The sequence below is a fragment of the Lontra canadensis genome, unplaced genomic scaffold (assembly GCF_010015895.1).
Source record: "Lontra canadensis isolate GAN:19392208 unplaced genomic scaffold, GSC_riverotter_1.0 scaffold8, whole genome shotgun sequence".
Taxonomy (NCBI): Eukaryota; Metazoa; Chordata; class Mammalia; order Carnivora; family Mustelidae; genus Lontra; species Lontra canadensis.
The window spans coordinates 32,367,690-32,380,277 of NW_022631002.1; the positions used below are offsets into that span (position 1 = coordinate 32,367,690).

The window sequence follows — 12,588 nt, forward strand, 5'->3', positions numbered from 1 at the left end:
CCCCATCCTTGTGCTCTCTGCTCTCTATCAAATAAATAAATAAAATCTTTTAAAAAAAAAATCATCCACCAATACAGAAGAGTGGACCAGAAGCACCTTAGAGAGGGGGCCTCTTCTATTTTTTTTTTTTTTAAGATTTTATTTATTTATCTGACAGAGAGAAAGAGAGATCACAAGTAGGCAGAGAGTTAGGCAGAGAGGGAGGAGGAGGCAGGTTCCCTGCTGAGCAGAGAGCCTGATGTGAGGCTCGATCCCAGGACCCTGAGACCATGACCCGACCCAAAGGCAGAAGCCCAACCACTGAGCCATTATTTTACTTTATTTTTTTAATGTAGTAGCCCACACCAGGTGCGGAGCCCAGCGTGGAGCCCAATGTGGGGCTTGAACTTACGACTCTGAGATCAAGACCTGAGCTGAGATCAAGACTCAGTCACTTAACTGACTGAGTCACCCAGGTACCCTGATAAAGAGCTGCTTAATACCTGAACTTAATACCTGAATTATCATGCAATAAGTTGGCATGATACTAAATTGGAAAATGTAATCTTTGTAGCAAGTCATGCCTCAGCTTTCTCAGCTGTAAAACAGGAAAACCACCTTCCAAAATGGCCTGCTGCAAGGATTAAATAATACATAAAACACCACCTGACACAAAAATAAGCACTCCATAAAGACTAATTATTTTTATTTACAAAATTTAAGGTCTAAAGGAAACAGCCTATAGTTTTAGGAAGGTCCTTTCCAACTAGCATATAAATAAAGAGAGTAGGGTCAACATAATAGAGATTGGTATCAATGATGAGAAATCAATGTTTCTAGGAAAAGAAACAAAATTCCCATAGAATGTTTTGAGAGAAGACAAAATAACTAATACCAAAATGCTAAAAACAAACAAAAAAACAAATTAAAAAAAAAAAACACTAAGTGTGTATACAAAAAGCTACAGTTAAAAGCTACCATGTAGATATTTTAACCAGCACCTACCTCTTTCAGCAGTGCAACCAGAGGAGTCATGATATCCTTAGTCACCATGTCATCACAAACTTCAAAACCTCCACAAGCACTGAGGTTTCTACACACAAAGTTTAAAATGTTTTACTTTCTCTGAGCACATGTCACAAAACCCTTTTAAGCTCTCAAATTTAATCTCTACCCACATTTAACTTTCCCAGATGAAAGTGCTTATGATTTCTGCAAGATACTGCAGAACCAATCCCCAGATTTCCATCTGTTCTGATCCTTGTTCCACGTAACAACTTAATTTTGAAGTTTGAGACAATGCACAGGTGCACGGCAACAGAGAAGGGAGAGGGGAGAAGACTTCCTATTTAATGCAAACAAATCACAGCATGATCTGATATGAAGGGACCTTTTCTTGGGATGAAGACTTCAAGGCAAGCAAGGGTGAGGCTGAATGAGAGCCCCCGAAGGAACCCCGGCAAAATTGAATTCTAATTGGGAAGACACTGCTTGCTTGTCTTCTGTGTGCACAGCAGCGCAGGCGCTGAGGACATGGAGATGAAGCAGAAGATGTCCCCACAAACTTCCAGGTGCTCCCAGGACATGCAAGCCTCAGAGATAGGGTAGGGCTTCCTACACGCAGTTTCCTCCAGCATGTGGCTAATCCCCATCCCCCCATTAGGGTTTTCTTCTGTGAGCCCCCAGTTACATCCTCTCATAGCACCCTGTGTAATTACCACTGGTTGTAATTATACACTTGTGTGATTAATTTGCTTAATGCCCATCTCCCTCAGTACTGCAAGATCCATTAAGGACAGAAATTATGTCTGTCTTATTCACTAACATGTGTCCACAGCCTACCTAGCCCATTGCCTGGTGCTAGGAGGCACACAAAACACACTTGCTAAATCAATGAATGAAACATAATGTAACAGAGTGGCAAGAACTGCAAATATTAACTTCTACTCTTGCCCCCTCTACAGTCCATTCTCTGTACAGCCACCAGAGTAGCCTTTTTAAAAGGTAAAATTAGATCAGGCCACTCCCGCTCACAAATAGGCCCCTTAGCCCTACTCCACAGACTCTGTCCATCACTCCAACCTCATCTCCTATGATACCCACCCCCCCACACTCTGTTCAACCACACTAACCTTTTTTTTTTTTTTTAAGATTTTATTTATTCATTTGTCAGAGAGAGAGAGCATGCAGGGGACCACAAGCAGGGGGAGCAGCAGGCAGAGAGAGAAGCAGGCTCCCTGCTGAGCAAGGAGCCAGATGCAGGACTCGATCTCAGGATGCTGGGATCATGCATGACCTGAGCTGAAGGCAGATGCTCAACCAATTGAGACACCCAGGCGTCCCAACCTTTCTGTTCTTTAACCATGCCAAGTCCTCTGCTGCCTCAATGCTTTGCTGTTCCCTCCGCGGGGAATGCTCTTTCCCTGGATTTTCATGCCTGGCTCTGATGTATCAGGTAAGTGTCATCTACGGATCTGAATTTAAAGTAACTTCCCGCCTCCGGCTCATCATCCTCCTGGTACTCTCCATAGTACTTCTCACTATCTACTATTACCCGTTTTACCAGTTTCCTAGTCTCCTGTCTCCCCATCAGCATGGGTTCTGTGGGGGCAGGGACCTGGGCGGGGGCAGGGACCTGGGCGCTCTTGCTCAACGCTGTCTGCTCAAACCCCCTGCACCTAGAACACCTGCCACACGCACTGGAAGAGCTCACGAAACCTCGGGACTTTGGAGGGTTCTTGGAGAGCGCGGGAACTATGTTAGGCCTTGCGGGCAGGCTCCCTGACAGATAGCTGCTGCAGCTCAAGCAGCCAGCCGGACAGATGGAATGTGTGTGGCCCGGGAGGGGTGGGCTCCCCTGGAGTCTGCAGCCTGAGTTCACATCCCCCGCTCTGCAAATGGGAGACCCTGGGCAGTCGTGGGTGTCCCGAGCTGCCGCAGGCAAGTGCACGGTGCTAAGCGACGGTCCGTGGCACATACGCGTGCTGGCTAGCGGCCGCGACCCCCTCTCCCGGCTCACCTCAGCGCGCCGGCCGCCGTCTCCCTCACCGCCAGGCTGGGGTCGAGCAGCAGCGGCCCGAGGCGGCGCACTGCATCCCGACGTGCCAGGCCCGGCAGCGCCGGCCGCTGCTGCACCAGCCGGGCCAGCCCCGCGCAGGCGCACTCGCGCACCTCCGCGCTCGGGTGCTGAAGCTGCGGGAGGGGAACAAGTGTCAGAGGCGGCGCAGAGCGCAGGCGCGGAGACCACGACACGGGTGAGCCGAGCGGCCCCGGGGCTCCGCGCGAGCCCCGCCCCTCGCGGCCCCCGCGAGCCCCCGCCTCACCTTTTCTAGCAGCTCCGCCGCCGGCCCGTCGTCCTCCTCTCCCTCGGTCCCGTTCGCCGCCGCTACCGCTTCGGCCTGACAGTCGCCCGTAGGGGAGAACTGAGGTCGTTTGAAGCGCTTCGTCCGGCTCTTGCCCATGGCGATGTGCGCTGCGGGGGAAAGACCGAGAGAGGAGGGCAACAGCAGGACGGTGGATGCTGCTGAGCTGGTGGCAAGGTCCTGTGGCCGATGGGGTCTCGGGGCCAGTGCTCAGCCGGGCCCGCTGACGGCCCGAGCCCACATGGGGAAGCAGTGCGCAGGCGCGCCGCGTGTCGGCGGGCAGGAGGTGCTGGCGCGGGGACTACGCAGGCGCAATGGAGGATGGGCGGAGCCAGACCAGGACGAGGGGTGGACTTCTGTTTCCTCCGGGAAGGAAGCGGCTGGACATTAAACGGGTCTCCCACCAGCTGCTTTGAGCGCGCGTCTCACCAGCCGCTGACGTTTATTGTCACTGAACCTTGCCAAACCTTTATTTCCGTGGTAACCAAAGGCGACTAAGGATACCTAACTTGCAAGGCTATTGTGAAGCTTACCTAAAATTGTGTAAAGCGCCTAACACCAAATCTGACGTATTTAATTTATAGGTGCTAAAAATTATTAACCACGATTTTGTGTGTGTGTGTGTGTGTGTGTGTGTGTGTTTTCCCAGGACCTAGCACAACGGCTGTCATAGTCAGAAGTCCAGTTAATGTTTTAGAATGAATGCACGTATATTTTTTATTTTTATTTTATTTTTTAAGATTTTATTTATTTATTTGAGAGAGAATGAATGAGAGAGAACATGAGAGAGGAGGTCAGAGGGAGAAGCGGACTCCCCAAGAACTAGGAGCCTTATGCGGGACTCGATCCTGGAAGTCCGGGATCATGACCTGAGCCGAAGGCAGCCGCTCATCCAACTGAGCCACCCAGGAGCCCTGCACACCTATTTTTTAAAAAGATTTATTTATTTGAGGGGGAAGAGCAGAGGGAGAGAGAGTCTTAAGCAGACTCTGCTGTAACCACCGGGGGCTGGATCTCACTACTGGAGATCAGGACCCAGCGCAAACCAGGAGTCATTGCAACCGACTGAGCCACCCAGGTTCCCAAATGTATATCAGCTTTTGATAAAATGGACTCCCTTAAGTTAATCTTCCTGCCTCGGTTTCCTCATTTGTAAAAATGAGAAAACCAATAATAAATACCTAACGGAGTCGGTATAAGGATTAAATATGTTAAGTGTGTTTAAGGTGCTAAGAACATTCACTGGCACACAGTAAGTATTACTACATGGTTTTGGTTTAAATGTTTAACAGCAAAATGATTCTTGAACAAATTATTGAGCTCCAGGTACAGTGCTGGGCAATGGAATAAAGCAATAACCAAAGCAGATTTGGTCCCTGTCCTTTGTCCTTGTCCTTAGGGGGGTTACAATTTAGAGAGAGCTGTGTTAAATGCATAATTACGTAATAGTTGAATAGTTCTAGTATAGCACTAAGAAAGAAGGAATTACACAAGAGGATCTTCTGTAGTCTTTACAATTAAACATGTACATATCGAGCACCCCCAAAATTCATAGCTTCCAGGTCAATATTGTATGGGAGAAAAGTTCTACCCCGTGGCAACCCTCCCTTCAAGGAGTGGACCGTCCAGTATGGGAAATAACATTAGTTACTATAGCATATTTTGAAAAATAGTCACAGAGGTGTAGCTAAGCTTGTACAAATTTTCTAGCTTATCAAAGACCACTATAAGTACAAGGACAACGTGGAGCACCAAATGTATATTGGTAGGTTTTACTTCCTACATCTGTCTATTTGGTGGGTTTTATCCTGCCACCTCCCCAGTCCGAGCTATTGTCTTCTCTTGCCTTGACCGCAGGGCCTTCTGGTCTCTCTTTTCCTACCTTGCCTAACCATAAGAGTAGCTAGAGTGATTTTTTTTCTTCCATCCTTCTTATATTCACTCCCTTGACTAAAACATTTCAGTGGGGGACGCCTGGGTGGCTCAGTGGGTTAAAGCCTCTGCCTTCAGCTCAGGTCATGATCCCACGGTCCTGGGATAGAGCCCCACGTCAGGCTCCCTGCTCCGCGGGGAGACCGCTTCCCTTTCTCTCCCTCTGCCTGCCTCTCTGCCTAGTTGTGATCTCTGTCTGTCAAATAAATAAGTAAAATCTTAAAAAAATCAACAACAACAAAAACCTTTCAGTGGTTTCCCTTTCTCTGAGAATGAAGATCCGAATCTTACCAGGTAGCAGGTAGGAAGCAGCAAGGCCGGATTCCACCTTCATCTCACGTTACCTCCTACACTCTGGCCCTTAGCCACCCTCCACAGGGCCGAGACCTCCTCTGCCTAAAGACCTTAAAAAGGCCCAGTCCCCATCCTTGTCCTGGTGAATGCCATGTGTCACTTCTTCATAGGTAGCTCCTGTGATTTCAAAGTCTGAGACAGAGCTCTCTTGAGACTGCACTTGTCTTGTTCCCTTGCTTCAAAGAACAGCTCAAAATTAATTACTATTTCATCTTTTTAAAGATTTATTTATTTGAGAGAGAGAGAGAGAGAGAGAGCGAGCATGGGGGAGGGGCAGAGGGAGAGGTAGATAGAGTTTTTTTTTAAGTTTTTATTTATTTATTTGAGAGACACAGTATGAGCAGGGGTAGTGGCAGAGGCAGAGGAGAAGCAGGCTCCCCACTGAGCAGGGAGCCCTATGCGGGGCTCCATCCTAGGAACTTGAGACCATGACCTGACCTGAAGGCAGGTGCTTAAATGACTGAGCCACCCAGGCGCCCCGGGGAGAGGGAGTCTTAATTAGACTCTGTGCTGAGCACAGAGCCCACCGTGGGGCTCTATCTCACCACCCTGAGAACCTGACCTGAGCCGAAACTAAGAGTCGGATGCTCAGCTGACTACGCGCACCACCCAGGCGCCCCTTAAATTCATTGTGTATAACACTCAGACACACCCCCACACAGCGCCTCCAACAGCGCACTAAACCCAGGGAGGACGAGACTGCCCATTTACACACATCATGTACTCCCAGCACTGGCCCAACAAGGCCTCTCTGGCACAGAATAGACATGTAATTTCTCGAATGAATAGAGATCACATAGTCAGGAAAGAGTTGGGCATGCCATCCAGACAGAACAGGAGGAGATTTAAAAAAAAAAAAAAATTATGTTGTTTCTCTGACTGTGGGGATGAGCAAGAAAAAATGGTCCAAAACCTTAGCCCGGGACAACCCTGTGATCTGTTTTCATTAGTTACTCTTTCCTGGGAGAAATGAGCATTTGTGTTAAAATGAATGATAAACTTTATTTGATGAATGTAAGATCCTTTCTGGGAACTAGAAAGACAGCAGTTTTAGGAGGAGCCTGGTGACCTTTAACTGGTCTAATAATCTGTAACCAGTCACTTTTTAAAAATCCAGTCAAGCAATGATTATCCAACCATCCTTTTTTCCTACAAATTATCTCTGTTGAAAGGGAATTTTTGAATTAGACTGCATAGAGCCTCTTTCCTTGATACAATAAAAATGTTTATAGGGGTGCCTGGGTGGTTCAGTTGTTAAGCGTCTGCCTTCAGCTCAGGTCATGATCCCAGGGTCCTGGGACCTAGCCCCACATTGGGCTCCCTGCTCAGTGGGAAGCCTGCTTCTCCCTCTCTCACTCCCCTTGCTTGTGTTCCCTCTCTTGCTGTCTCTCTCTCTCTCTCTGATAAATAAAATCTTTTTTTAAAAATGCTTATACTCAATTATTGGTCACATACATTTTAAATAGGAGCTCGCTGTTCTCACAGATTCCTGTTTCTCTCCCTTCGTATAAATGTAATCTTTCTGAAAAAATACTCTGATCAGGGTGCCTGGGTGGCTCAGCCAGTTAAGCATCTGCCTTTGTCTCAGGTCATGATCTTAGGGTCTTGGGACCTTGCTCAATGGAGCCTGCTTCCCCCTCTCCCCCTGCCCCTCCCCACTGCTCACGCTCTCTTGCTCGTGTTCTCTCTCTCTCTCGCAAATAAATAGAATCTTACAAAAAAAAAAAAAAAAGAAAGAAAGAAAAGAAAACACTCTGATCTCTATTTCTTAAAAATCTTTGACAGTCTTGGGTAGGTACGTGACTGAACCACGTAGAATCAGGTTCAAATCTTTACATAACATACCCCATGTCAACAGAGCCAACACATCATTTCCCAGGAGTCTCCCTAGGCATCTCAGAATCTCCCTTGGACTTTCCGTTACCTGGGCCTGGGGGAACTGTATGGCTCAGCAAGTTTCCCCCGTACACCATGTCATGAATCATCTCAGTTTTCCTGGTATGCAGTCTCCCATCTGTTTATACCTCCTATGAGTTTTAGGGCCCTAGAAATGTACTTTTGTTGAGTGACTGCTTACATATGGGCCTAGCCCCTTTGAAGTTAAAAACTGAATTATAGATCAATAAATTGTAAATAATTTTGTCCACTTAAGATACAAATTATTTCTATTGAGTAGAAAATATAACCTCAAAGGATACAATTCCATTGCCTTGGAGAACATTGTTAATTTGATGTCTAATCTTAGCTAAGCAACTGTTTCCTCACTGACTATACATTTCTGTTTCTCTTTTAAACCAGCTTTCCCATCCTCCTGGTTCCTTCCTTAAGGAACTGGCACATAGTTACTATGTTCATATGAGTCAATTTTTTAACTTGTTGCACATAATCCTTTGTTTGTTCATGTAGTAAGGAAGGTGTTCACCAGGTACTATGAAGTGAAGAGGCAGGTCATAGAGCAACATATATAATATAATCCCATTTTTTGGAAAAACACATAGAGGAAATATCTATGAAAGTATATATATCATAGGGCGCCTGGGTGGCTCAGTGGGTTAAAGCCTCTGCCTTTAACTCAGGTCATGATCCCAGAGTCCTGGAATCGAGCCCCACATCGGGCTCTCTGCTCAGCGGGGAGCCTGCTTCCTCCTCTCTCTCTGCCTGCTTCTCTGCCTACTTGTGATCTTTGTCTGTCAAATAAATAAACAAAATAAAATAGAAAAAAAAAAAGAAAGTATATATATCAGGACTCCCGGATGGCTCAGTCAGTTGAGCTCAGGGCATGATCCTTGGAGTCGAGTTCCACACTGGGCTCCCTGCTCAGCAGGGAACCTGCTTCTCCTTCTGCCTGTGCTCTCTCCCTCTCTCTGCAAATAACTAAATAAAATCTTAAAAAAAAAAAGAAAGAAAAAGAAAAAAGAAAGGGGGAGCCTGGGTGGCTCAGTGGGGTAAAGCCTCTGCCTTTGGCTCTGGTCGTGATCCCAGGGTCTTGGGATCCATCCCTGCATCGGGCTCTCTGCTCAGCAGGGAGCCTGCTTCCCCCACCCCCCAACCTGCCTCTCTGCCTACTTGGGATCTCTCTCTGTCAAATAAATAAATAAAGTCTTTTAAAAAATGCTTTAAAAAAAAAGAAAGAAAGAAATTATACATATCTAAGTAGCACCTGTGTTGGCCTCTGGGTAGAATTGAAGGAGAATTTTTTTAAAATCAGATTTTTGGCCTGTTTTATTTTGGGGGGTTTTCTAGAATGAGCAGTTAGTATTTGCCTAATTTTTTAAGTCATGAAAAAAATTTTTTAAGGAAATACAGTATACTTCTTCCCTCCTCAATGTGGCCCCCACTTCCCATTACCTCTGCACTCACCTATCACGGGTCAATGGACGCCCATGGTGCCCAGAAGACAGTGCTGTAAGATATGGGATTCCTGCCATGGCTGTAAGGTCTGGATGAGCAGTTGACACTTTGTTGCTAATGTCAGCATCATTCATCTAGATACTGTTGGATGGTGTTTGCTGGTTATTTATAGCACAAGAGTTTCATATAGTAAAACCATCTTACATTTGTAGAACTCATAAAACTTTAAAAAATTAAGTTTAAAAATTATACGTAGGGGCACATGGGTGGCTCAGTGGGTTAAGCCTCTGCTTTCAGCTCAGGTCATGATCTCAGGATCCTAAGATCAAGCCCAGCATCGGGCTCTCTGCTCAGCAGGGAGCCTGCTTCCCCCCCTCTCTCTCTCTGCCTGTCTCTCTGCCTGCTTGTGATCTCTCTCTCTCTCTCTGTCAAATAAATAAACAAAACCTTTAAAAAAATAAAAAATTAAAATTAAAATTAAAAATTAAAAAACTTTTTTTTTTTAAATAGGCCCATTTAATATTGCAGAGTATTTCCTTCGCTCCCAGGTAGGCAGCCTTTCCTTCCTATTGGTAGTTTCTTTTTTTTTTTTTTTAAGATTTTATTTATTTATTTGACATACAGAGATCACAAGTAGACAGAGCAGCAGGCAGAGAGAGAGGGAAGCAGGCTCCCTGCTGAGCAGAGAGCCCGATATTGGTAGTTTCTTAATCTTCTCGCTCAGGTCTCAGCGAACCCCCTCGGTCAAGGTAGTTGTGGGCTTTTCAGTGAAGAGCTGGTACATTCCCATCTGGTTTTACTTGGGCATGTCAAGGCTAGCTGTGGGTCATCCAATGACTACTACAGTATTTCAGAACTCCTTTGATTTTTTTACTTTTTTTTAGGAACCAAAAGAAATTTATTTATAAAATTTCTTACTTGACCAGTGGTGAGAACCAAGAAACACTATGCCAAGGAATAAGCAACCCCACTAATAGCCTTTAAGCCAGTTTGTACACAAGAACAACCTCTTGATGATGAGGCTAGAAAAGATGTCCCTTCTGCAGGTCTTCCATTGCACAAGGAGATACACCTAGCCACAGGGATCTGTGCAAGTAACAACATAGTATCTGTAGACTTAGCCAAACCAAGGCTTCTAGAGTGCTATTCCTTGTCTACCTTACACAGCTGTTTAACTACTCTTGTTCCTTTCCTGGTTGGCTTCTTTCTCTTTTTCTTTTCCTTTGTTGGTTTTTGATTTTTTTTCCTCTGTGTCTCCTTTCCCTCTCTTCCACTGTCAGCCCCTTTCTCTTGGCCACAGTTGCCTTCTTTCTCTTCTTTATCATGAACACTGGTGTAAATGGCTTTGCAATAGCTTTCCAGTTCTGGGCAATTTCAATGGCAAAAAATTCTACCCGGGGGGGCAAAGATGGTGTTTTCCTCAGGATAGCCCCGAGACCAATCCTGTTGTAGCGAAGTACTGTAACTCAAGTCTTCCACGATCCTGTCAAACCTCAAGCAGAATGACCCCCACTTCTCTTTAGCTGATTCTGATTTGAGCTCTTCTGAGCCCAATACATCAAGCCTGGATTTCTCAACATTTCCCCGAAACTCAGAAAAGATTTGGTCATCTGCTTTGGTGAGTTTCAGGAAGTGCGGGTCAACTGATGAAATCAGCTTGTAGCTGTCTTCAGGAGCCTGCATTGCTTTCGTGACCCAAGCCATCCCTGTATTAGGATTGTTGCCATCAGATGCAGCTGGGAGACAACAGGCATGCGCCATGGACACCGGTTCCCCGGAAACTGACTCAGCAGCCCCACTAGTCATCTCTGTGGTGCAACCCTCAAAGCGAGTGCCCATTTCCCGGCAATGACTATTTGTGTGCTCTTTCTGCAGCTGGTTGGAAAGTGAGGGCTCCTTTATTTATTTTAACCTAATCTCACTTTGGTTTTAAAAAAATAACTATGAGCATTAAAAAAAATAACTATGAGCAATCACACATTTTCCTTCTTCTTCTTCCTCTTCTTCTCCTCCTCCTCCTCTTCCTCCTCCTTCTTTTTTAGCAATCACATATTTTCACTTTTGCATTACCTTCCATGCCAGATCAAAATCAGGATTTGTCCAATTTTCAGGTAAAAATGGAAGTAAGGAATTTTTTTTAAAAAAATGACTGACAGCTGTTTTATGCATCTCGAGTAGTATAAAAAGTTTACAAATTGACTAAGGAATCTGTGTCAAATGTGATATAACATGCAAAGCTAGGTCAACTCTAATCATGGTTGCAAGTATGCAAAAGAAAAACACAGTCTTTCTCTAAAAAGTTCAGACTTGGGGCACATGGGTGGTTCAAGCTTCTGACTTCTGATTTCGGCTCTGGTCATGATCTCAGTGCCATGAGGATCATGCCCCCATCAGGCTCCCAGAGTCAGCTTGAGATTCTTTATCACCCTCTGCCCCTCCCCACATTTGGGTTCATGTGCGCTCTCTCTCTCAAATAAATAAATCTTTAAAAACATATATAGAAAGGCAAGGGGTACCTGGGTGGCTCAGTCAGTTGGGCATCTGCCTTCGGCTTGGGTCAAGATCCCCAGATCCTGGGATCACTGCTCAGCAGGGAGCCTGCTTCCTCCTCTCTCTCTGCCTGCCTCTCTGCCTACTTGTGATCTCTCTCTGTCAAATAAATAAATAAAGTCTTTAAAAAAAAATGCTGGTATCTGGATGTCATTGCCTGAAATGGGCCAGATCAATTTTGTGCTGTAGGATATTTGTAGCTTTGTCCCTGAAATCCATTGCCTGCCTTGTTGGCTGTTTGGCCCAAAATAAAACAAGACAAAAACAAACAAAAACACTGTGACAAATACCTAGGTTAGAACAAGTCACTTCTACCTGGTGAGATTTACTCCTAATACAGATTGCCCTAAATCCCATCTAACCCACCCAACCTTTGGAAAGGGATAAACCTTAAATGGCTATGATCAAAACAGGTAATCCTGTGCCAGAATGCTAAGAAACATCCTAAAGGCATATTACTTACCCTAAAAGTCAACAAAACCAGTTGTTCCATATCATTGCCTAAATAAGCATTGTGTTTCTCATTTTAGCCCTTTCAGTGGGTATACAGCAACTGGAACTCTCAATCAGTGCTGGTGGGAATGTAGAACAAAGCAGTTGCCCTGACACCCGGCAGGCTCAGTCAGTACAGCATGCTACTCTTGATCTCAGGGTTGGGCGTTGGAGCCCCATGTTGGGTACAGAGATTACTTAAAAATAAAATCTTAAAAAACAAAACAAAAACCACAGCAGCCACTTTAGAAAACCAGTTTGGTAGGTCTTCATCCTGTACTCAGTTTACAATCCAGCCATTCCACCTCAAGGTATTCCCAAGAAAAGTTAATAAACCCACAGATTTACACATGAATATTCATAGCAGCTTGACATGAATATTCATAATGGCTCCAAACTGGAGCTAACCTGCCCATCCACAGGTAAATGAAGAGGGGCGCCTGCGTGGCTGGTTGGTGAAGCGTCCAGCTTTTGGGTTTCAGCTCAGGTCATACGTTCAGGGTTGTGGGATCGAGCCCTGTGTGGGATTCTGTGCTGAAAGGAGTTTGCTTGAGATTGTTTCCTCCTC

The 12,588-nt window shown here is 45.6% G+C and overlaps 1 protein-coding gene and 1 pseudogene across 6 annotated transcripts in view; both read right to left on the reverse strand.

Moving 5' to 3' along the window:
* Positions 1-3,605, reverse strand: part of HEATR3 (HEAT repeat containing 3) — a 72,620-nt gene extending 69,015 nt beyond the window's left edge. For 4 of the 6 annotated variants that reach the window (XR_004382278.1, XM_032854529.1, XM_032854530.1 and 1 more), the window contains exons 1-3: positions 3,303-3,605; positions 2,999-3,171; positions 985-1,072 (exon numbers count right to left, since the gene is read on the reverse strand). Coding sequence is in view for 4 of the 6 variants with exons in the window: in XM_032854529.1 (XP_032710420.1) it covers positions 985-1,072; positions 2,999-3,171; positions 3,303-3,440 (399 nt within the window). In the remaining 2 variants the exon portion in view is untranslated. Of the gene's footprint in view, positions 1-984; positions 1,073-2,998; positions 3,172-3,302 lie in introns of those variants that run through there. The other 2 variants (XM_032854532.1, XM_032854533.1) reach the window with 2 other exon arrangements.
* Positions 3,606-9,981: 6,376 nt separating this feature from the next.
* Positions 9,982-10,817, reverse strand: LOC116865507 (annotated as a pseudogene).
* Positions 10,818-12,588: the final 1,771 nt, after the last annotated feature.